The sequence below is a fragment of the Tursiops truncatus genome, chromosome 8, assembly GCF_011762595.2.
Source record: "Tursiops truncatus isolate mTurTru1 chromosome 8, mTurTru1.mat.Y, whole genome shotgun sequence".
In the NCBI taxonomy this organism is placed as follows: domain Eukaryota; kingdom Metazoa; phylum Chordata; class Mammalia; order Artiodactyla; family Delphinidae; genus Tursiops; species Tursiops truncatus.
In genome coordinates this window covers 95,068,181-95,091,277 of record NC_047041.1, presented here as the reverse complement: position 1 = coordinate 95,091,277, position 23,097 = coordinate 95,068,181, and the positions used below count along the sequence as shown (strand labels likewise).

The 23,097-nt window shown below is 50.9% G+C and overlaps 1 protein-coding gene across 1 annotated transcript in view; it reads left to right on the top strand.

Annotated features, from left to right (window-relative positions):
• LRP4 (LDL receptor related protein 4) overlaps positions 1 to 23,097 on the top strand; it is a 51,994-nt gene that overhangs the window by 884 nt on the left and 28,013 nt on the right. Inside the window, exons 2-16 of the mRNA XM_033860612.2 lie at positions 11,979 to 12,125; positions 13,270 to 13,386; positions 13,825 to 13,938; positions 14,295 to 14,411; positions 14,747 to 14,875; positions 15,112 to 15,231; positions 15,633 to 15,758; positions 16,375 to 16,500; positions 16,690 to 16,824; positions 17,174 to 17,299; positions 17,618 to 17,848; positions 18,712 to 18,868; positions 20,488 to 20,705; positions 20,860 to 21,036; positions 21,422 to 21,544. Coding sequence (XP_033716503.1) covers positions 11,979 to 12,125; positions 13,270 to 13,386; positions 13,825 to 13,938; positions 14,295 to 14,411; positions 14,747 to 14,875; positions 15,112 to 15,231; positions 15,633 to 15,758; positions 16,375 to 16,500; positions 16,690 to 16,824; positions 17,174 to 17,299; positions 17,618 to 17,848; positions 18,712 to 18,868; positions 20,488 to 20,705; positions 20,860 to 21,036; positions 21,422 to 21,544 — 2,163 coding nt within the window. The remainder of the gene's footprint in view (positions 1 to 11,978; positions 12,126 to 13,269; positions 13,387 to 13,824; positions 13,939 to 14,294; positions 14,412 to 14,746; positions 14,876 to 15,111; positions 15,232 to 15,632; positions 15,759 to 16,374; positions 16,501 to 16,689; positions 16,825 to 17,173; positions 17,300 to 17,617; positions 17,849 to 18,711; positions 18,869 to 20,487; positions 20,706 to 20,859; positions 21,037 to 21,421; positions 21,545 to 23,097) is intronic.

Below are 23,097 nucleotides of genomic sequence, written 5' to 3'. Positions count from 1 at the left end.
CTCTCCTGGTTGTGACCAATCAGCTTCCTGCCCTGGATCCTTCCCGGAGGGGGGGAGGGGGAAACAGGGTTGGAAAAGGGGCAGAGGAGGGACATAGGGAAGAAACTGCTGGAAGGCTCCTGCAGATCCGCCCTGGCCGGGATAGCTGGGCGGGTATCGCCGAACCTCAGAAGGCAGCCTCGCGGCCCGCGCGGTGGCCCTCGGGGAAGCTGGAGGGATGGCAGCAGGACTGCTGCTTCATCTGCTCCTTATTAATAACTTGTTTGGTACCGGTACGCAACTGGTGTGTGTGATTAGGGCTCCAGTGGAATCTGTTTCTCCGCAGCCGGCTAGGACCGTGGGTGCACTCCGTGATTTAGCAGCTGCCTCTAGTTTGTGCCCAAAGATCAAAGAACTTTGATCTTTGAATCCCAACCCTATTCACCCACCGCTGTTCAGCCGGGGGAGACACGAATCTTCCCATTCTCCCCGCTGCTGGGATGAGGCGGTGGGGTTCAGAATAATGGGGTCTGTAGACCACGGCCTTGAGCCAGTTCTTTAACGTAAAGGGAGCTCGTGTGGAAATAATGCAAATTTCGGAACTTGCCTGGCGGGGCGTGGAGATGCCTGAGCACTTGTTTTAAAGGTGTTTACCTCCCAAATCCAAAACAGAGTTCTCTTGTCTGTTATTTAAATTCCCCGTGGGTTTTAAATGACTTTTTCCATGCCCACTCTAACCCGACCGAGCTCTTAACTCTTCCTCTCGGAGTAGTAGCCTGGGCGACCCACGTTCCTCTTTGCACCGTGCTCTCCCCCTCCCGAGCTCTCTCCTAGAAGGTTATTTGCAGCCTCTCTGGCGTGTCGGGACAGCGGCCCTACTGGGGTAGGAATGTAGCTGCTCTTCCCACCGCATGGGCCCCTTAAAGGGACAGCTATGCTTTTTGGGGGCTTTTCCCCTTCGGGCTGCAAGGGAAGAGGATGGAACTTTCCTCTCGGCCCCCTGGAGGAAGTTTTGAAAAAGATCAAGGGAAATGGCACGGCACTGAAAAAAAAAAAGGGCCAAAACGGATACCAACAAAGCCAGAGAGGAGATTTGTCGCCTTCTGCCCTAGGGAAAGGGGAGCTGGAAGGTTCCGGGCTGAGACTGGCCAAGAGGATTTTATCGCTCCAGAGCTGTCAAAATTGCCTAACACTACATCTGCATTGAGAACGGGGGTAGAAAATTATGTATATTTTATGCTTCACAGAAGAAGGTTGGGAGGGTTCTGGGTAACTATTTGGGTTCTTTTTAAGGACAAAATATTTAATGGAAACTTCTAAGCACGGCAGGCTTTCTGTGCATATGAATAAGGACACTCCATGGCACCAAGATCTAAACTTCCGCCTGGCCTGATGCTGAGCCATCCTCAGAGGCTTGGAGGGGACAGATTCATGGTTCATCAACCAGTGAGACTGAGCAGTCGCTCAACCAAAAATATCACCACAAGGATCCCGCACTATGTTCCAGGGGCTCAGGGAGAAGACAGTGTGTCATAGTAGATCAGTTAGGCAGATCTGACCTCCGCTAGGAATGAATTCAAGACAATAAGATATAAGGTGCTTATTTGGATGCTGCTAGTACTTGGGGCTTTTCCTAGAGCCTGTGGGATTGGCCTGAGCCTATATAATACTCCAACCTTAAAGATTTTGGAAGGGAACTTGATTGCTGGTAATAGCCCTGGGTATCTGCCTATTGAGGGTTGACGTGAGGCCTCAGACAATCCACCACCATTTGAAGAGTGGAAACCCTGTTTGTCTTGGAGATCTCTTCCAGGTAAGCTTTGGTAGATAGAGGGTTATATCTGAGGATGAGTGCAAATGAGTGGAGCTGAGACTGGTTTCTTTTCCATCTGGTGTTTTCATGGTGCTTGGTTGACCTTGTCCCTGATCTTACTGGACTTGTGAAAGATGCTTGGCTTGTCACTGACTTTGGATTTCCTCTTCTGTCCCCTGTTGCATATCAGATAACATCTTTGGGACTGGCACATGGTATTAAGAATGACAGGTGCAAGGGAACTGAGTATGACCATGTCTGATACAGAGCACGTTGGGCATGTCCATTTTCTGGGCCAACAGAGAACACAGGAAATCACAGAGGACAGGATATTTTACACGTCTTTCTCATTCTTTCTATGGATTGACTGCTAATCTTGATCCCTAAGAAGAAGGAAAATGGGAGAGACTGGCTATGTTGCTTCTCCTTTGAAGAGAAGATTCATCCTAGGGGCTTCCAAAATAGGAACAGAATTTTGGAGACTACTTTAAAAAGTAGTCTTGTCTTTTTTTGTGATTGGACACATCTCATAATTTCGAGACAGTTCCATGCCCATGGCTGACTAGGTCTGTTAGCCTGTTCCAGCCACAGTCTCTACATTCCTTGACGCAGTTTAGCCATGAGTTTTGTCACAGTTGCCTGGACATGGGGCATCTGGCCCCAGACTGTGTCTGGATTACCATCTCAGCTTCAGCATTGGAAGACCTTTTCCCCTTCTCAGCCTGGTGGGATTCAATATCCCAGGAAAGCCTTCCTGCCAACTGGTTGGCTGGCAGAGCCAGGCTTTGGCCCTATAAATAGCTCTGATGAATGCCTGTGCTTGCCTCTCTCCTTCCAGCTTCGAGCTGACAGGGTCAGTTCCTTCTCCCCAGCACACTCAGGAGCATTCCCTAAACTGGGCTCTGCACCCATTCATTTGTTCATTCATTCCCCAGACACACATTTGTCAAGTGCTAATCTAATCACTGCATACATAGCTCTGTGATCAAGAAGCAGAGGCAGGCCTGGGTTTGAATCTTGGCTTCGCCACATCTTTGTGACCCTGTACAAAACACTTTATCACCCTGAACTTCGGGGTTCATATCTGTAAGTGGGGGGCGGGGGTGGAGTAGTAATAAATTATCATGTGAGGATATTGTAAAAATTAAATGAAATAATAGTATGTTCAAACCATTCGGCACAGAAGCTGACAACTACTCTGTTACCACAGGTCTGGGTAAATGTTAGTTGCTTGTTAGCATGCTTGCAGAAGTGGATTAGAGACGGTTCTTGCCTTTGGACTCGGGGAACCAGACAACCGTAGTTATACTACAGTGTCATGTGCTAAAATGGAGGCTCAGCCCTTCATTTCAGCTGGTTTTTTGCTTTCTTTTTTTAAAGATCTTGCCCTTTCTTTCCCCCCTTGAAAACCTAATGAAACCTAAGCATATTTCCATCCTGTCCACACTTCAAAAAAGAGATTAAGCGATACCATGAGTCTAGGGGGCCCACTCTGCCTTAGTTCTCCTGGGAGAGGGCCTGGGATGTGGGGCTTTCCTCTGAGAGCTTCCCTGTTAAAAGCATTGTGGTCAGGGATGCAGCCAGGCATCTCACCCTAAGGTTGCTGTGACCCGGGGTGAGAGGTGCTGGCTGAGGTCTCTTGTAGCTGGAACAGTTTAGAATTCCAAGCTCTCCCTCCCACTGGCCTGGGAAAGGAGTCAGGCCCCAGAGCTCATAAGATAGTAATTGCCCCAATTTGGGGGCCGGGCGTTGGGGAGCTGCCTTCCTTCATGACTACTGTCTTCAATCAGGAATCCTGTCAGCGTGCAAGGATAATTGATTCAGGTCTCAAGCCCAAGACTCGCTCCTCCCTCCCCCCACCCAGCCCCCAGCTCCTCCACCCCCAAGTTTGACCCCTGTTGTCTCTTTGTTTCTTCCATTTAAGTTGGTGCCAGAGATGTGATGGTTTTGGGGGCTGCGGCAAGTTGACCATAACCAAGAGCAGCCGTTCAAAAGAGCTGATTCTCTAGCTTCCCTGGCTGTCGTTTGACTCCATTTTCTGTTCTGCATTTTTGATTTAGCAAGAAGCAAACATCCTTGGTGCCCTTGGGCACCTCTTACGCCCTTCTGAGCAAACTTTATTCTTTCACGGCACGTAGGCATTCCCATCCTTGCTCACAGCTGAGTGGATTGCCTGCAAGCTTCCCTAATGCTCTGCTCCCCTGCCCATTCAGGTTAGAGTGAGAAGGGGAAGGGCGCTGCCTGAGCCCCAGCCGGGAAAAGCCTTGCCGGAGACTCGGGACTCGCTGCAAGCCCGGACATGGCCTACAGGAGCTCCCCCCTCACCTCTGTGCTGAGCCAGGGAGGATCGGAGTTGCGAGCAAAGCCGGAAACAAAAGACTGGGAGCAAACCTCCCATCTGGCTGAGAGGCAGCACAAAGGTGCTGCTGCATAATTTATCACCGGAGGTTTTCTGGGGCCGGGAAGCTCCTGGCTCCAGGCAGCACCTTTTTGGAGGAGAGGGTCCCTCCCCCTGTCCCATCTGGGTGCAGGGCCAGGCAGGTACAGATTAGGGTATTGGGAGAAACACCTGATTAGCACGTGAAATAAAGAAGCTTTGAGGTTGGAAGCACCTCCAGTGATCTCTCCTCGCTCTGCAGCTCCGCTTCCTGCCTGGCCTGCAGGGCAGGGGTGGGGGGGAAATGCTCCAAATGTTCCCTTCGTTGGCCCCAGCCTTGGGAACCCGACTGTCACCGTGGCATGGATGAGGACAAGAGATAGTTTCACTGTTAGGGACTACAGCCTTCTGGAAACCAAATACAGATGCCAGCTTCTAATATCCATAAGTCTAGTAAATAAGAAAGGGGATTTCCCTCCTTTTTCCACTCCCCTGCCACACTCACTGTCAGTTGAAGTGAGAAATTTCAACCACAGGTTCAGAGAAGCAGTAAAAGTGAATGACTTTAAAATATACCTCCCCCAAATGAGAATTTCTGCTCCTCTGGGAGTGATCTCTGGTGACCATTTTTGCCCAACAAGCTGGGGACGTGTGGTCTAGAAATTACAAAGGTATCTCTGGGGCATTTCACATTTGTGAGTCTTTTGCTGTATTGCTGGCGCTCCAGGTGTTAGCGTGTTTTATCACATTTACTCCTCACCGTATCCTTATAAGGTAGATTCTGTTAGATTCCTGTCTTACAGATGGGAAACTAAGGCTTAGGCCATTTGCTATCACACAGCTAGTGAGTAACTGACCTAGGATTTGAACCCAGAGCCTAAACTGTTAACTCTCTAATCCATACTGCCTCTTAGCATAGAATCTTCTGTAGCTAAGCTATACCAGAATGTCTTGGTCGGGACTGTCTGTATTTTATCTTAGATTGCCCTCTCCTCTGTGTTTTCGGTCTTCATCGTCTCAGGGAATCCCAATTCTCATAATTCTTTATGAGAATTACCTTTCAGGTGCTTCTTGATGGAGTGAGGCTTAAAAAAGCTCCCAGAAGGGGAGATATGGTTTGTTGCTCCCTGAAGCCACATGTTACTCTGTGGACCTTGGGTTTTGAGATGTAAGGGGAGAGGAAAGCAGTACTTTGAGCAGCCCCTCAGAGAGCACAGCCACATTCAATCCCTGTTGGATTTGTGAAATCTGTTGACTAAGCTTCTAGGCAGGGTAAGAAGCCTGTATGGCGAGGTAGCTACGTTACTGGGTTGAGAGAGAGGACACAGATGAAGATGATGGGGTTAATAACAACAACAACAACAACAATAATAGCTGCTTATGTATTATGTATAATAGCTACTTTATATGTATTATTTCATTTAAACCTCCCAGCAACCTTATGAAATAGGTACTATTATTACCCCCGATTCATAAAAAAGGAAACTAATCCATTTCTAAATTGCTCTGTAATTTAGGTTCTAAATGCTCTTTTCTATGTTTGCCTCCTAAGAATTGGTTGATGATAAATTAGGTAAGGATAAAGGATACCATGTACTTCAAGCTCCCCCAGAGAAGGGCAGTAAAGCAGGACTCTTGCCACAAGACTCTCTCCCACCTCTTCCTGTGGTCACTCATGCCACCAGCTTAACCCATGGGAACAGCACTGCAGCTTGGCGCACAGTTGGATTTTTCGACATCTCAAGCCCTGAAATATTAGGACTTAATCATGGGGTGGATGGATAAGACAGTCTGGATGAGTCAAATTCTATAATAGCAATAGTAGGTGCTACCATTTATCAAGAGCTTAGTATATGCCAGGCATTATGCTAAGGGCTTTTTATGAATTAAGTAATTCAATTCTCATAATATCCATGGGAGGTAGGGGCTCTTATTATCTCAATTTTCCAGATGAAAAACTAAGGTATAAAGAGATTATACCTGGTCCAGTGGCCAGGAATTAGCTTAGTTTTGTTTCCATGTTCTTAACACTATGCTCTTCTGCCTCATAACTTTGGAAGCTGACCATTAAGGACTTCTTTTCTGTGTTTAAAAGTGGCAAGAGAAGGCTGACCTTGTTGGGACCAATAATCATGTGATTTATGGTATCACTTTAGAGAGGGCCCACTAGGAGAAGACTTTATCAGATAGATTTTCAAACCAGGTAAGGCTGGCCTCTAGGGATCTAGGGACAGAAATAAGGAGAGTCACGGCATGTCAGTGTCACAGCTTGATAATACAGCCAGTGAAAGGAACTCTTGTTGGAGAAAGGAGTGAACTTAAGCTGGATAGAACTAGGAAGCCACCTTAAAAAGAAGATTCCTGTTTTCTTGAGTATAGGGTAGGTAGGAAATAACCACTTTTATTTCTCATATTCTGGGCTTCTCTTTTCCTATGACTCCCAACTGTCACAAGATTCTAATGGAATGTGTCATTCATTCGTTTCACAAACTTATATTGATCATCACTACATACCAATCCCTGAACTGTGCACTGAAAACAAATACAAAGCTCTATATCATACAATTCCAACCATCAAGAGGCTTCTGGTCTAGTAAGTGAACAATGGTCCCACAGTGAGCTAAATGCTACCGTAAGAGGAGACACCAAGGGCCTCTGGGGCACGCAGCAGGGGCTTTCAATTCAGCTGGGGCTTTGTGGGTCCAGGTGGGGCAGCATCAAGAAAGGGTTCATGTTCTGGCCTCCTTCTACTGCCAGCCATTTACCTTGTTTGGTGTTGGTTCCAATGTTTTCTGTGCTGGCTCTGTCCTCTCAAACAGTGGCTGTATAGCTACCCGAGTCTCTCCAGACTGCAGGTATCTCTTGGGTGAGACTAGATCCATTTCCATATGGCTTTTGGCTGTCACCCCTTTCAGTTGTGTTAGTCTTGTCTTGCTGCATGGACTTCCCTTTCAGTGAGAGACGCCTACTGAGTAAGCTGCCCAAGGAGCTGAAATCAGTGGATTGGTCCCTTGATTGGCCTGGATGTAGTTCAAAGTCATTCCAAATAACTTATCCTCATTAAATAAGGTTTATATCTTCACCGTTGCTGCCAGTTGTTAGGAGAAGAGAAGAGAGCTTTGGTATGTTATGAAATAAAACATCCTTCACTTATATGAGTGATGATTCCTCCCTTTCCCATTGTAATCCCTTCCACGTTGGGGTAGCTGTCATATCCCAACACTCACAGAACACCCCTTAAGCCTTCTCATTTCTGGTTCAACTTGAAAAAGCTGCTCTGTAGCTGTGTATAGTCACTGTACACCTTGGGCCTCCAAGTGACAGGTGTGGTCCACCTTGAGCTGAGCTTTCTGTGGGGCGATCGGGAGCAGTGCCTCTCTTTTTTTTTTTTTTTGCCTGTGCCTCATGACTTGTGGGATTTTGGTTCCCTGACCAGGGATCGAATCTGGGCCCTCAGCAGTGAGAGCACAGAGTCCTAACCATTGGACAGCCAGGGGAATTCCCAGCAGTGCCTCTCTAACTTGAGTGTGCATCAGTGGGAAGCTTTATTGAAAGTCCAGATTCTGAGATCATATTAAGAGAAGAATATTGGTCTAAGGGTCCGAATGGGGCTGCCATCCTGGCTCTCCTACTCACCCCATGACCTGGGCCAAAGTAGGTGATCTTACCAATTAAATGGGTAGTCCTGTAATGATTAAATGAGAACGCAAGTGTGTATGCAGACGTAGCTTGCAAACTGTCAAGAAAAACTGCAAAACATAATCATTTGTTGTCTAAAGCCCTGCCCTTTTCTGGACCCACACAGTACCGAGGCACTCTTTCGAAGGGCTAGGGTTCCATACTCTCCTTGCTTTACTACTTTACCTTAGGGCAAGGGAAATTGGCCTTTAGCCTCAGCAGTAGCCAGAAGGAGAGGTCACTGCTTGAGATCCATAAACTCACCGCACATTTGCCAATCCAGAATGCAGAAAGGACCCCCAAATCCCAGTGTTATAAATCCCCTTTTTTGATCTCAGGGTATTGGAAATTCTCATAATAGCAATACCACTTATTAGGAGGCAGTATTCATGAAGAGATTAAGAGCAGAGGATCTGGAATTGACCTGCCTGTGTGTGAATGCTGGCTCCAACCCTTAGTATCTGTGTGACCTGTCAACAGACTTCCCCTCCCTGTGTCTCAGTGTCCTCAACGGTAAGGTGGTGATAATAGTAACAGTGCCACTTCCCAGGGTTGTTGAGAGCATTCAGTGATGTGGCATAAGAAAAGCACTTATAAAAGTATTTGGAGGGCACATGGTAAGTACTCAGTAAATGATGGCTGCATTTTTATGAAGCTTTTGCTGTGTGCCAGCCCTGCGCTAAGCAGTCTACATGGATTATTTAATCTTTACAAAACCCTTTGTGGTAGAACTGTTGTTATTCCCATTTTATGGATGAGGAAACTGAGACTCAGAGGCATTAACTAACTTGCTCAACGCTGTAGAGTTAGTGTAGAACCAGGACTTGAACTCCAGCCTCTCTGACTCAAGAATCTGTGTTCTCTCACGTATTACACTGTGTCTGGTAGTGTCAGCAGATGGGCGTTTCCCTGCTTTCCTTCCGAAGAAAGCAGTGAGAAAGTGGTCAGATGGCTGAGATTTTGGTTAACCTCCCAGGAAGGCCCTATGAGCACATTACCATGTATCCTAAAAACTGAATAACTTGATGATCAGGGATAGTGAACACTTTGGGAGGAGGTCTTTTCCATGTTGAATTGCATTAGGTTGAAGGTTCCATGCCCTTTGAGGCCACGGTAGCTTGCAGCGTGGCTGGCAAATAGCTTTCAAGGCCAGAAGCACAGCTGAGTGTTCTAACTGAACACTTCTTAAAATGAAGTCCGCGTTTTGCCACCCGCAGTCATTTGTATCCTTTCTTCACTCACCATTCTTTTAGTTAAGAAGGGTTAAAAGCTGTCCTTTATGATCACAGCCAGGACTTGAGTGAAAAGGCAGAATTCCACCTCCCAGGATCCCAGAGGGGCAGCAGTTGTCCAGAAGAGCTGGGGTTTGGAGTATAATGTGTCTGTTTACTGTATGAACACCCAAGCCAAGAGTTTGCCTGTCGCCGGCTGCCTGACCTTCAGATGTTGCTCTGACATGCAGGAAGTCATGACTCTTCAGCAACTAACTTGATGCCCACTGGATGGAATGCTTTGTTCCTGAAGTCTGCAGGGGGAACTCAGGACTTCTGCTATCACTCAGCCAAAAGGGGGCCGGGGGGGAGGCTAAACAAAACCCTGAAGGCTCCGCTTTTACCTTGTGGATTCCTTTTGACTTGCATGCAGCCTGAAATGCTGCTGTCCTTGATCTCCTGATCCTCGTACTGAGGTTCTTAAAATCAAGGCCTTTCAGAAAAAGCTAGCCCCCAAATCCTCATGCCTGCACACCCCCAGCATGCATTTCTGGAGCATCCTTGGTGTTCCCAGGCAGGAGGTTAGCCTCTTTCACATTTATCTTCATGTCCAACCCTTGCGGCTTTTTTTACACACAAGGAAACAGGCTAAGGGGCTATGGGATTCGTACAAGGGGGCACAGCTGGTCAGTGGGACCCAGCTCTGTGTGCTCCAGGTCCAGTGCTTCCTCCTCCTCTCCCCCCAGTGCCCCCTCTTCCTCTCCATTCTTGTCACCCCCTTACCCTGATCTCCTCCTTGGTGTGGCCCCGCTCCCTGCTGTGCGTGGCTAGCAGCATTTCTCAACCTCCGTTGACATTCCAGGCTGGATAACTTCTTTGTGGTGGGCGCCTGCCCTGTACATTGTAGGATGTTTAGCAGCATCTGTGGCCTTTATCCTCTAGATGCTGCCGGTACCACCAATCACAACCAAAACGTCATCATGCATTGCCAAATGCCCCCAGTCTTCAACTAAGGCCAGTCTTCAATGAAGGAGAAAAATCATCCCTCATTGGGATGACTTTTAGCTTTATTCTTAGCCTTATTCTTCCTCTTCACCATTCTTCCCCGAGAAAGAGGTCAGCGTGTTGGTGGTGAGCCCCATGGCATGGAGTGCTCTGGAACACTTAGTCATTGCTCTTTCATCCCAGCCAGAGTTCCCTAAAGCAGTGCCTATCGCTGTGATGAGCTGGTCAAACTTACAAAAGTTCCTCAGGCTCTGGTGCCCAGGGTCTGAGTGAAAAAAGCCCTCATCCCTTCTCAGTGCTCTCAGAACAGGCCCAAGAGGATGGGACTGGGTCTTCAGTGCTTCCCTGGGAAGAATCCTCTGTCCTGTACTTGCAGAGAGATCTGGAGAGACAGGAGTGCTGGGCTTGGAGTGGGGCCTTCCTATGAGGTATAGAGATGCTGCTCCTTTCAGATGGATTCCCGTGGCTTCTGCAGGAAATCCTGCATCTTTTCTAGGGCAGCTGATTCCCTTAGCATGTGGAGGGGGAGGGCAAGGCCTCAGTTGAAGATTGGGTGAAAGCTGTGGTCCTTCACTCCAGAAACGTACACTTTGCCTGTCGTTTCAGGGGTTCACAGATACCAAAGGTTGGCCGTCCCTCCCATCCATTTGCAGGTTAGGGGCCCTTGCTTTATGCTTACACTTATCCTTGGGGTTGAAGTGGAGAGGGAGGGGTCTTTGGCTCCCCTTTTGCTTTTGGTGGGAATAACAGTCCACCCTTTCATTCTGGGCCCTAAACCCTAAGCTGGCTTGAGTAATATAATACAAGGTGAGGATGTAGTCAAGGAGATGAGCCGAGAGAGAAGCTGGGCCCTGTAAATAGGAAAGGAAGCGGGATGGCAATTCGGGAGCTGACTCCTTCCCTGTTCCAGCCCAGCCTGAGGGCAAGGCCCAGCTGAGGGGAGGAAAGGGAGGAGAAAGCAAGCGGGAGGAGATGCAAGGGAGAGGTGACCCCCTTCTTTCCCAGCTGCAGCAGCCCAGCGGGTTAGATGAATGCTGGGAGGGGGGAGGGTGACCCTGGCAGAACCCTTTGTTCCAGCTGAGGCTGGAGCGGGGGCACCGAGCCATTCACACGCCATCCCAGGGCATCCTGCTGGGCACGCTGGGGAGGGGGCACAGCAGCCGGTCATGGGACTTGGCCAGGCAGATAGCTGGATGCTCAATAGGGAAGCCTAGCTGCGTGCTGCGTGCTGCGGAGGCTGCGGGAGGGGCTGCTTCTGCCATCCTTCCTCCAGGCTGTGGCCGGTCCCGCAGACCAGAAGGCCCTGACTGGTCCCAGTCGCTCTGCCCTGAGGCAGCCTGGTTTCCCGGTCCCGCTTCTCCTGGTCACCCTCCTTAAAGCGAGTTCTAACTCAGGGACTCACAGCAGCGCCTGTTGCTCCCTGCTCCCTCGTGTGATTTCTTATCCCTAAAGGGGCTCCAGCATTTTAATTCCGCTCTTATTTCTTATTCTCCCTGGCCAATGTCCTGGTCCTGGATAGAGGCAAAGGCATCCATAACTCCACCTACTTTTGGAGGGAAGGATATGGAAACCTTTCTACGTCGCCCATGCTGTCCCTGGCTCCCCTTCCTCAAGACCACCAGCCCTCTAGGTGGCATCATTTGTCCCTAGGCCTTTGGGGGTGTGTGCAAAAAAACCCTGTCATAGAAGGGATACTGGACTGTTTGTGAGCCCAAAGTCAGAGGGTATCTTCTTGACCATTTGTGCCTTGGAGGAGGGAGAAGGCACGATTATATGGTCCACACCTCCCTGCAGCATCACTGTGGCCTCCTAGGTGACGGTGCTCCTAGACTTGGCTCCTCTACCTTGCCCCCCTGGAATGGGCTTTGGTTGCGTGGGAGCTGAGCCCTCACTGGTTCCTCTTCCCTCTTCCCAGGCCTAGCCAGCAGCCCTGAGTGTGCTTGTGGTCGGAGCCACTTCACGTGTGCAGTGAGTGCCCTCGGCGAGTGTACCTGCATCCCCGCCCAGTGGCAATGTGATGGAGACAACGACTGCGGGGACCACAGCGATGAGGACGGATGTAGTAAGAACCTCCCCATGGGACGCTGGGAAGTGGTAGAAGGTGTGAGGGAGCAAGGACAGGTGTGATGGCGTGTTCTGTGCATCAGCTGTGTCAGACTCAAAGTTGGACTCTCTCGAGGGTGACAGATATTAACAGATGGGTGGTTTCTTCACAATATATATGGCTTCAGCCCTCCCATATTTCCATGCATGTATGGCCAATAAAACAAACTTTGAAACAAGTACAGGAGAAAACATTTGAAATTACAGGTGGTCTCTTTAATTAAATAGATCTCTCTGTATTTATGTGAATGTGTGTATCTATTGCATATTTGTGCATTTTAAAATGTGCATACTATACGTGGATGCCGAGGATTTCTGTGTTTCTTATGTTGGTATTCTTTGTAATCACACCTTTTCAAATAACATAAACTCTGTAAGAAATCACATATTCTCATGAAATCTCCCCTTTCCCCTAGTGTCGTAACATGCACAACAGGCTAGGGTATCCTGTCTTGGATATGTAGTAATATTACTCCTGAGCCAGTTACTTGTCTGGATTCAGGGGTGCAGTCTCCACCCTGCAGCACCTATATCTGAGGGAGGCTAATTAGTCTCAGAAGAGTGAAGCTACAACCCGGACGTTATTAACCCTAACCAGTTTAGCTAATTGTGATGATGGTAAATGGCTCACTTTCATGTAGCACTTTGGAGGTGTCAAAAGACCTCGCTGAGTCAATTATAATTATCCCCATTGTACAGTCAAAGAACCTGTAGCTCAGAGAGGGTAACTGGTTTGTGTGATAAGTGATGAGTTCTCGAACTTGAAATTGAGCCCAGGTGTGTCAATCATCATTTGATAAGAGGAAATGGGGAAAAATACTTTTGTTTGTCTTTTCATGTTTTCCTTAACTGCTCTCCTAGTGGTTTTGAGCTCCTTGGGCTCTCCTGCCTTCTGAATCCCTGACCACCACTCCCTGAGAAAGCTCTGGCTTCTTAACTGCTGTTTCTGCTTGGTTCTCCATCAGCTGGGGGCAGGCGTAGGAGTCTGTGAGGAAGGACTGTAATTCAGACAGGGAGTTACCAAAGGATTTCTGGCCCGGTTGAGCCTGCCTGAGTAAGTGCACCAGACTGACACTCGTTTCCCTTCTTTTGCGGGGACTCAGTGCTACCCACCTGCTCCCCTCTTGACTTTCACTGTGACAATGGCAAGTGCATCCGCCGCTCCTGGGTGTGTGACGGGGACAACGACTGTGAGGACGACTCGGATGAGCAGGACTGTCGTGAGTGCTGGCGGGACTGGGCAGGTTCCATCAAGCTCTGCTGGGAAACAATTTTCAATCAGAGAATGATGCCACAGGGGCTTCCCTGGCAGTCCAGAGGTAGATACTTGGCCTTCCAACGCAGGGGGTACAGGTTCAATCCATGGTCGGGGAGCTAAGATCCCACATGCCTCGCGGCCAAAAAAACCAAAACATAAAACAGAAGCAGTATTGCAACAAATTCAATAAAGACTTGAAAATGATGCCCCAGCCCGTGGTCTTTGGCTCTTGTCCTTCCACCTCTTCTCTTGGTCAGATAAGCCCCCGGAGACAGCCACCTCCTAGGCTCCCTTGGGAAGCATCCGAGCTGCTTGCCTGCTCTGCTCTGCAAGGCTTTCTGCTGGGCTCCCAGGCGCTGGCTCCACTGCCTGTAGCAGCCTGACCGCTCTGTGCCCACAGCCCCGCGGGAGTGTGAGGAAGACGAGTTCCCCTGCCAGAATGGCTACTGCATCCGGAGCCTGTGGCACTGCGATGGTGACAACGACTGTGGTGACAACAGCGATGAGCAGTGTGGTGAGCGGGGCTCCAGGGAGGCAGGCGGGGTGGCTGGTGGATGGCATGGCCATGGGGAGAAAGAGCAGCAGGGGCTCTAGCACTGCCCGAACCTTGAACTGCCCAGGTGCCTGGAGCAGCTGGAGGAGAGCAGGAGGGGCAGAGCAGCCAGACCCCCCAGGAACCACAGAATAGGAGCCTGAGGCCCAGTCTCTCCAGGGCTTCGGCTTTCCCCTTGGGAGTCTGCACCGAATCTGTGGTGTCTTGCAGGGCCTGGGTCAGACTCCCAGGGGCAGTGAGGATGGGAGTCAGGGAGGATTGCAGGAGGGTTGCCGGTGGGGCTCCTGCAGGATTGTTGTCCCATTGCGTCCCCCCAGACATGCGCAAGTGCTCCGACAAGGAATTCCGCTGCAGCGATGGAAGCTGTATCGCTGAGCACTGGTACTGCGATGGTGACACTGACTGCAAAGATGGCTCTGACGAGGAGAGCTGTCGTGAGTGGCCCCAGAACTCAGGCTCTTGGGCTGGGATGGGGCAGAGGGCTCCATGCCATGGGCTGAGGGCCAGGCTGAGGAGTGCATGAACAGTGGGCAAGGAGTGTGGGTTCTTAAGAAGCGGCTCCTCCTAGGTTGAGCCAGGGAGGGAACAGGTTCCCCAGGTGGGAAGGGAGGTCTCCCTTTGGTCCACCAGAATATGGGAGTCTATAAGGGCCATCCCAAATGAAACCTGGTTTCTTTGTCTGAGCATCTTGCTCCTTTGAGGAGTCAGGGCCCCTCTCCTCTGTCCAGGACTGAGTGTATTCCCCTCCCCGCCCCTGCCCTCCTTCCAGCCTCGGCAGTGCCAGTGCCCCCCTGCAACCTGGAGGAGTTTCAGTGTGCCTACGGCCGCTGCATCCTCGATATCTACCACTGCGATGGTGATGATGACTGCGGAGACTGGTCGGACGAGTCTGACTGCTGTGAGTGCTCTGGCCAGCTGGGTGGGGGAGGGGAGGCCAGGCTGGGAGGAACTCCTGGGGTGGCAAGGCACAGGTGCCACCTGGGTCAGGAGCTCAGGGGACAAGCTTCTGGTTTCCCTGGTCCCTACTGAGCAAAGATAGAAGAGCCTGGGTGCTGGGGCTGTGGCTTTCTGGTCTGCCATGGGACACTGGGTGCAGGGACTAGCTAGAGACAGAAGCCTATCGTGTTTCCGCAGCCTCCCACCAGCCCTGCCGCTCTGGGGAGTTCATGTGTGACAGTGGCCTGTGCATAAACGCGGGCTGGCGCTGTGATGGCGACGCGGACTGTGATGACCAATCTGATGAGCGCAACTGCAGTGAGTGGGGGGCGGTGCCGACGGCCTGGGCTGGAAGTAGAGAGAGGCCACCACCGGCAAAGCTTGAAGACAGTTAGGACAGGACCACCATGTACAGTCGTGTAGGTTGGGCATGGCCCAGAGGTGCCAGGTGCAAAGGATGCCAGTCCCACAGTAGGCATATCTTCCATGATTCTGTAGATTTATATAGTCATCATGGCAGTTTCCAGCAGATGGCAGTAAAGTGTCTTGAGGAAAAGGCACCTTTTTCCATTTCCCACAGAGATGCCATATAGACCAGCTGTGACACTGCTGTCAAGAAGAGTGGCGTGGGTGCTGGCATAAAGCGCATTTTGGGGTGTCAGGGTGGTGCTTTGGGCTGACGTGGGGCCCGGCTTTCATTAGACCTTTGCTTTGCCCAGCCACCTCGATATGTACGGCGGAACAGTTCCGCTGTCGGTCAGGCCGCTGCGTCCGTCTGTCCTGGCGTTGTGACGGGGAGGACGACTGTGCGGACAACAGCGATGAAGAGAACTGTGAGAACACAGGTAGAGTCTCCCAGGGGTACCCCAGGCCCGTTAACCCATAGGTGGGTTGGAGGATAGGGGTGGGAAGAGGGTGTTACTGTTGCCTTTCCATTTGGGCCAAGGTGATGCTTTAGTCAGATCTTGCCCATGACCTGGATTTTTCCTGCTCTTCTCAATTACCAGTGTCAAATCCAGGTGCATCTGTTGACCTGCAGTCTCATGGCCTGGAACACAGTATCAGGGCTGGGAGTTTCAATGGCCTCTCACATCTTAACTCACACATGGCTGGTGCCTAGTGCTCTGGCCTCGTGAGCAAGGACTGCTCTCTGGCTGACAGCCCCCATGCCCCCTCCCCTAGCCACACTGGTGCCGGACACATGGATGTGCTCTCTCATTCTGTCCCACACCCCTCACCATCCCACTGCGGTGTCCTGGGGAGAAAACACATGCAGACATTCAGCCAGCCCCGTCTGAGCTGTTTCCTGCCTTGGACCCCGACCCTCCCACCTTGAGTCTCATCTGTCTCCAGCTCACCCTAGAAAATGACAGGCTCCCATCCTTTTGCTGACCCAAGCCCTGCCCTGATGTGACCTGGGTCTCCCTCCCTCCTTCCCCATTTTCCTCCCTCCCTCTCCAGGAAGCCCCCACTGTGCCTCGGACCAGTTCCTGTGTTGGAATGGGCGCTGTATCGGGCAGAGGAAGCTGTGCAATGGGGTCAATGACTGTGGGGACAGCAGCGACGAAAGCCCACAGCAGAGCTGCCGTGAGTGTCCCCCCGGGCGCGCCCACCCGTGGTTTGTGGCTGAGCCCCGCCCATATGCTTCAGAGAGAAGCCTCCCCAGTGACTCTTGCAGCCTCAGGAGCTGTTCTTCGTGGTCCAGGTGGAATGCCAAGTTGGCTGTCTGGGGGAGGATTCTGGGCTCAACTCCCATCTCTGGCCTGCCTGGCACAGGGCCCCGGACGGGTGAGGAGAACTGCAATGTTAACAATGGTGGCTGCACCCAGAAGTGCCAGATGGTGCGGGGGGCAGTGCAGTGTACCTGCCACACAGGCTACCGGCTCATCGAGGACGGACGCACGTGCCAGGGTGAGCTGGGGCCTGGGTGGGAGCAGGGCCAGGCAGCTGTGTTTCCGATGGGTCAGGCATTTGATGGGCGTAACCTCATATCATGATCACAGTAGCCTTGGGAGGTAGGGATTGTTATCCCTCCCATTTCAAAGGTGGGGGAACGGAAGCTCAGAGAGGTGAGTTAGCAGAGTTGGGATTCCAGCCCAGCTCGGAGTGAACTCAAAGCCCTTGACCGCTTGTTATATAGTCTTCCCACTAGGCCTGGAAAGTGGATGGGTATGTGGGCAGGGAAGCAGCTCATCAGCTGGGCAGTTGGGGTGGGAGGATGGCAGAACAGAGATCTCCTGACCACGTTCCATCCTCACAGATGTGAATGAATGTGCCGAGGAGGGGTACTGTAGCCAGGGCTGCACCAACAGCGAGGGGGCTTTCCAGTGCTGGTGCGAAGCAGGCTACGAACTCCGGCCTGACCGGCGCAGCTGCAAGGCTCTGGGTAAGGGGTGTTGGCATTTGGCTGGGTGGGCAGAGGACTGAGCCTGGCAGCCAGGTGCTCCAGTGCTTGGAGATTTGCCGAGAGTTAGCTGTTTCCATTGCAGTAAAATGGAGCTATGAATTGCATCCTGAGCCCCAAGCAAAACCCTGCTGGGGTGGGATGTGCACTTTGCAGGCTCCCACCCTTCTAGCACTGATGCTAACAGCTTGGGACGTGCCCTAGAGGGCTAGGGGCCCCCTGGAGCTGGGGGTGCATGCTGATGTTGCCAGGGGCAGCTCTGGAGCCTGGCGGGGGCCCCATTTCTATGCCACGTCCCAGGGCCGGAGCCTGTGCTACTGTTCGCCAACCGCATCGACATCCGGCAGGTGCTGCCGCACCGCTCTGAGTACACACTGCTGCTCAACAACCTGGAGAACGCCATCGCCCTCGACTTCCACCACCGGCGTGAGCTTGTCTTCTGGTCCGATGTCACCCTGGACCGGATCCTCCGCGCCAACCTCAATGGCAGCAATGTGGAAGAGGTTGTGTCTACAGGGCTCGAGAGCCCAGGTAGGGAACGAGGCCCCATGGGGAGGGGCAGGGCCACACCACATGCAGAGCCATCGAGGAAAGAACAGGCAAGTGGCTACAAACCTTAGGCAGTGGAACATCTTCTTCTCGCAGTGAAATCTTGGATGGAACTCTAATATGGAAAACATTCATTAGTCTACCTTCATTTTATAGGTTCAGGTTTATAACATCTGCTGGTTGTAAAGCAAACATGAGCTCAATCAGCAAGAGTAATGAGACCGTTTTGATGAATGTAACCACCTGAAATCAGAGATTTGTGGATGACCGTTACAGTTCTCTATCAGCCTTGCATCCAATTAAGTTCTGACTTTTGATTGCTTAGTATTAGGAATATTCTGATCAACCCAGATAAATATATCCAAATGTTTGCAGATTAGAAAAACAATAGCTCACTTTGCAATCTCAGGCCATTCTACAAGCAAGGGAAGTGGGTTAGAATTTGGTATTGAGCACATTTGACTCAAATGCTTATGGGACTTCTGATGTTCCTCTGTGAACCCCGGAGCCACAATCTGTAAACCCCTGGGCCAGTGCAGTCGGGGACCCTGGGTGTGGGTCAGGGAGCCAGGATTCGTGAAGTGGCATGTGATTGGCTGCGAGGAGGAAATGCATGACCTTGGACAGTTACTTGACTTCGCTGTGCCTCAATACCCTCACCTTCATGGGCATTATAGTGCCTAGCTCACACAGCTGTTGTGATGGTTAAATGAGTTAGTGTGTGTAACATGGTTAGAAGAGTACCTGGCCCAAGAAACGGCTTGTGTAAGAGCTGCCCTTGCTTCTACGGCACAGAGGAGCCTGGGCTGAACCCCTGACATTTTTCCATGGCCTCTTTCCACTAGGGGGCCTGGCTGTGGATTGGGTCCATGACAAACTCTACTGGACCGACTCAGGGACATCAAGGATTGAGGTGGCTAACCTGGACGGGGCCCACCGGAAGGTGCTTCTATGGCAGAACCTTGAGAAGCCCAGGGCCATTGCCTTGCACCCCATGGAGGGGTGAGTGAGCTGTGGCTCAAGCTCCCAGGTTCCTCATGCAACCTCCAGGGACAGTTCCCCCCGCCACCTGGGCCAGACTTTATTGGTAGGGGGTGGGGGCGGGGGGGCGGGCATCCTCACAGGGTGATGTTAATAGCCTTGGCTGTGCGCTCAGACACACCTGGATTTACAGCTCTTCAGTAATTGGCTGTATGGCCTTGGGCTAATTAATCTCTATGCCTCCATTTTACTCATTTCTAAACTGGTGATCGAAAATATACCTACCTCACAGCTGTGTGAAGATTAAAGATTGAATGAGATGATGCATTTTAAATGGCATAACACATTATATAAGTGGCAGATGTTTAGTTTTTTTGTTATTAGTTCATAGCGTTGAACTAATTAATAAAAATTAATAGGGGGCTTCCCTGGTGGCACAGTGGTTGAGAATCTGCCTGCCAATGCAGGGAACACAGGTTCCATCCCTGGTCAGGGAACTAGATCCCACATGCGTGCTGCAACTAAGAGTTTGCCTGCCACAACTAAGGAGCCCACCAGCTGCAACTAAAAAAAAAGTGCAAGTGCTGCAACTAAAGGAGCTGACGAGCTGCAACTAAGACCCGGCACAACCAAAAAATAAATAAATCAGAATAAAATAACTTAAAAAAAAAAACCTGGCAAAGTTGAATGGCAAGAAGCTGGCATTACTTTAAAAATAAAATAAAAATTAATAATTTTATTATTAGAAGAAAGGTCTCCTGAAATGCAAGTTCTTAGCCTCTGGTTTTTAAAACTTAAATGCAGGGACTTCCCTAGTGGTCCAGTGGTAAATAATCCGCCTTCCAATGCAGGGGACGCAGGTTCGATCCCTGGTCAGGGAACCAAGATCCCACGTGCTGCGGGGCAGCCAAGCCCGTGCGCCACAGCTGCTGAGCTTGCGTGCCTCAACTAGAGAGCCCACGTGCCACAAACTAGAGAGCCCACGCGCTCTGGAGCCCATGTGCCCTGGAGCCTGTGCGCCACCACTAGAGAAGAGAAAACCTGCACACCACAACTAGGGAGAAGCCCGTGCGCCCGAACGAGCGCCACAATGAAGGCTCCCGTGTGCCGCAACGAAGACCCCACGCAGCCAAATGAATAAATATTAAAAAGAAAAATTTAAGTGCAGTCAATCAAGGGGGGTGTCCTCTAAGATCCTACAGTTGCAGGTCAGCTGTTTTAGAAACACCGTGTGTGTGTGCGCACATGCGCGCGCATGTGTGAAATTACAAAAGGCGGTGGTAGACATTATGACAAAGAAGAAAGTGCTTGTCCTAAGTCGTATCACCCTAGTATACTGTCAGTTCCACAAGGTCAGGATTTTCGTCTGTTTTGTTCACTGCTGCACTCCCAATACCCAAGATAGATATGCCCTGCTCGTAGCAGGTATTCCAAAATTTTTTTTGTTAAATGAATACATGCCCTGACTAGAGACATTTAAATTCAAATATTGAAAAAATGCTCTGCAGACCAAACAATGTGTCTCCTAACAGTTGGAGTCACCTGGTTTAAACCAATAAAAGCCCCCTGCCTGATTACTATCCTGGGTACTTACCCACCCTCTACTGCCTTCCTCGCAATGTGCTTTTTTCTATTCCCAGTACCATTTACTGGACAGACTGGGGCAACACCCCCCGCATCGAGGCCTCCAGCATGGATGGCTCTGGACGCCGCATCATCGCCGATACCCATCTCTTCTGGCCCAACGGCCTCACCATTGACTATGCCGGGCGTCGTATGTACTGGGTGGACGCTAAGCACCACGTCATCGAGAGGGCCGATCTGGACGGGAGTCACCGCAAGGCTGTCATTAGCCAGGGTGAGGCCCTCCCTTCACTCTCCTTTATCTCTCATCCTACTTCCACTGGCCCAGCCCCCAGGAGCCTTGGCAGAGGGTGAGATTTGTGCAGTTGCTGGGCCTGGGGGCCAGGCAGGCCGTGTCTAGACTGAGGTCATCCTGGGCTTTCCCCCAGGCCTCCCGCATCCCTTTGCCATCACCGTGTTTGAAGATAGCCTGTACTGGACAGACTGGCACACCAAGAGCATCAATAGTGCTAACAAGTTTACTGGCAAGAACCAGGAGATCATTCGCAACAAACTGCACTTCCCCATGGACATCCACACCTTGCACCCCCAGCGCCAGCCTGCAGGTAAAAAACCGCCCACCTGGTGGGCCTCCAGTGCTTCTGAGAACCTTCCTTGCACCTGTCACAGTTGCCGTTGTTTCTCGCGGGGAAATTTGAGATTAGCACGGATGTGGGCGAATCCCTCCCTCTGCTGGAAATTTAGGGTAGTACAACGTTGAGACTCATGAAGGACTTTCAATTTCACTGTCCCCATCTAATTCATGCAGCCATTTCCTGTGTGTCAGGGATTCACTCTGCTTACAGGTGGGGCAGATATAAAAACTAATAAGGCCTAGTTCCTCCCTTGAGGGAACTCATACCCTTGCTAAACCACTACTCACTAGTCTTGGGACCGCTTCTTCCAACCTTTGGTCTTACCCGACCTTCTTGCTCTGGGCTTTTTGAGCAGGGAAAAACCGCTGTGGGGACAACAACGGAGGCTGCACCCACCTGTGTCTTCCCAGTGGACAGAACTACACCTGTGCCTGCCCCACTGGCTTCCGCAAGATCAGCAGCCACGCCTGTGCCCAGAGTAAGTGGGTCTAGGGCACCTGCCTCAATGGACATGCCTTGTGAGGGTGGGTGGAAGGAACAAGGGATAGGAGTTCAGGGATTGCCAGTTGTGGGGAGGAGCCGGGCTCCTCAGGTAGCCCCTGGAGAGGAAGAATGTAAGAGGCTGAGGGCTCCCATGTCAAAGCTGAGGGCTGGGCTTCCCTGGTGGCGCAGTGGTTGAGAGTCCGCCTGCCGATGCAGGGGACACGCGTTCGTGTCCCAGTCTGGGAAGATCCCACATGCCGCGGAGCGGCTGGGCCCGTGAGCCATGGCCGCTGAACCTGTGTGTCCGGAGCCTGTGCTCTGCAGTGGGAGAGGCCACAACAGTGAGAGGCCCACGTACCGCAAAAAAAAAAAAAAAAAAAAAAATGCTGAGGGCTGAGGGCCCAGCAGTAGTCCCTGAAGGCTCAGTGACACCACCCAGTCAAGTATGAACTGCTGCAGCCAGGCTTGTGTATCATTTCACCCAGGATGCTTTGTCTGTAGGCAGCAAGAGGGTTCCAGGCCCTTCTACAAAGCAGGGGAATGGCTTCCTAGCTCTTTACCTTTAGCCTCACCCTGTTACAGACTTTCTCTCAGCCCCTAAACCATAGAGTAAGATCGGGACTTCTGATGGTGCTCTGCATACATAAGCCCTGGATAAATAAGTGCCTAGTGAGTGAAAGATAATGGGATTCCCAGGGGGCTCCCTGAACCGCTACTCTGGCTTCCTTTGAGCTCCTGAAGGTGTATTGCCTTGAGAGGGTGGCTTGTCTAGCTCAGTGGTGCAGGTGCTTTTTCCTAAGTATAGTCCAGAGAAGCGTGATCCAGATGTATAGCACAACCAGCAAGGGGCTGGGGTAATTCCTCACACATCACAGCTCTTCTCATTTACTGCTGTATGCCCACTGATCCTCTTATCTCTGGTTAAAATCAAATTTCTCTTGGGATCTAGGTCTTTTCCAGAGAGTGAAATTAGGAAAACTATTCAGAGGAACAGGGGCAGTGGTCATTCAACACTTTGATTGAGAACCTCATTTCCTTGCCTTCTTTTGTGCCCAGCTATTCCCACGTTGTCTTAATGAGATGCAAGGAACTTCCCCTTAAAGGTTTCCCAGAGCTTAAAAGAAGATAGCTGATAAAGTTAGGCAGGAAGTGCCTTTCCAAGCAGAATAGTATATGGGGAAATATTCAGACAGACCAGAATAGGGGCAGGGGATGGAAAAGAGCCAGCTGGGAAGAAGCTCTATAGAGGTGTGGCCAGAGCTCCATCTCTGGAGTCAGACCTGAGTTCAAGTCCCTGCTTCGGTGCTTTGTAGCTGTGGGATCCTGGACCAGTTACTTGGCCCCTGTTAGCCTCAGGATTGCTTATCCAGAGAATAAGAATAAAAATGGCGTGAACCACAAAGGGTTGTTATGAGGGTAAAGGAGACGAGGCAAGAAAAGCACCAAGCTTGGTGCCTGGCAAGGAGTAAGTGCTCTGCAAATAGTCATTATTGGCTGAAGTCATGAAGAGCAAGAAGAAGGGATCTAGATGACGGAGTGGAGCAGAAG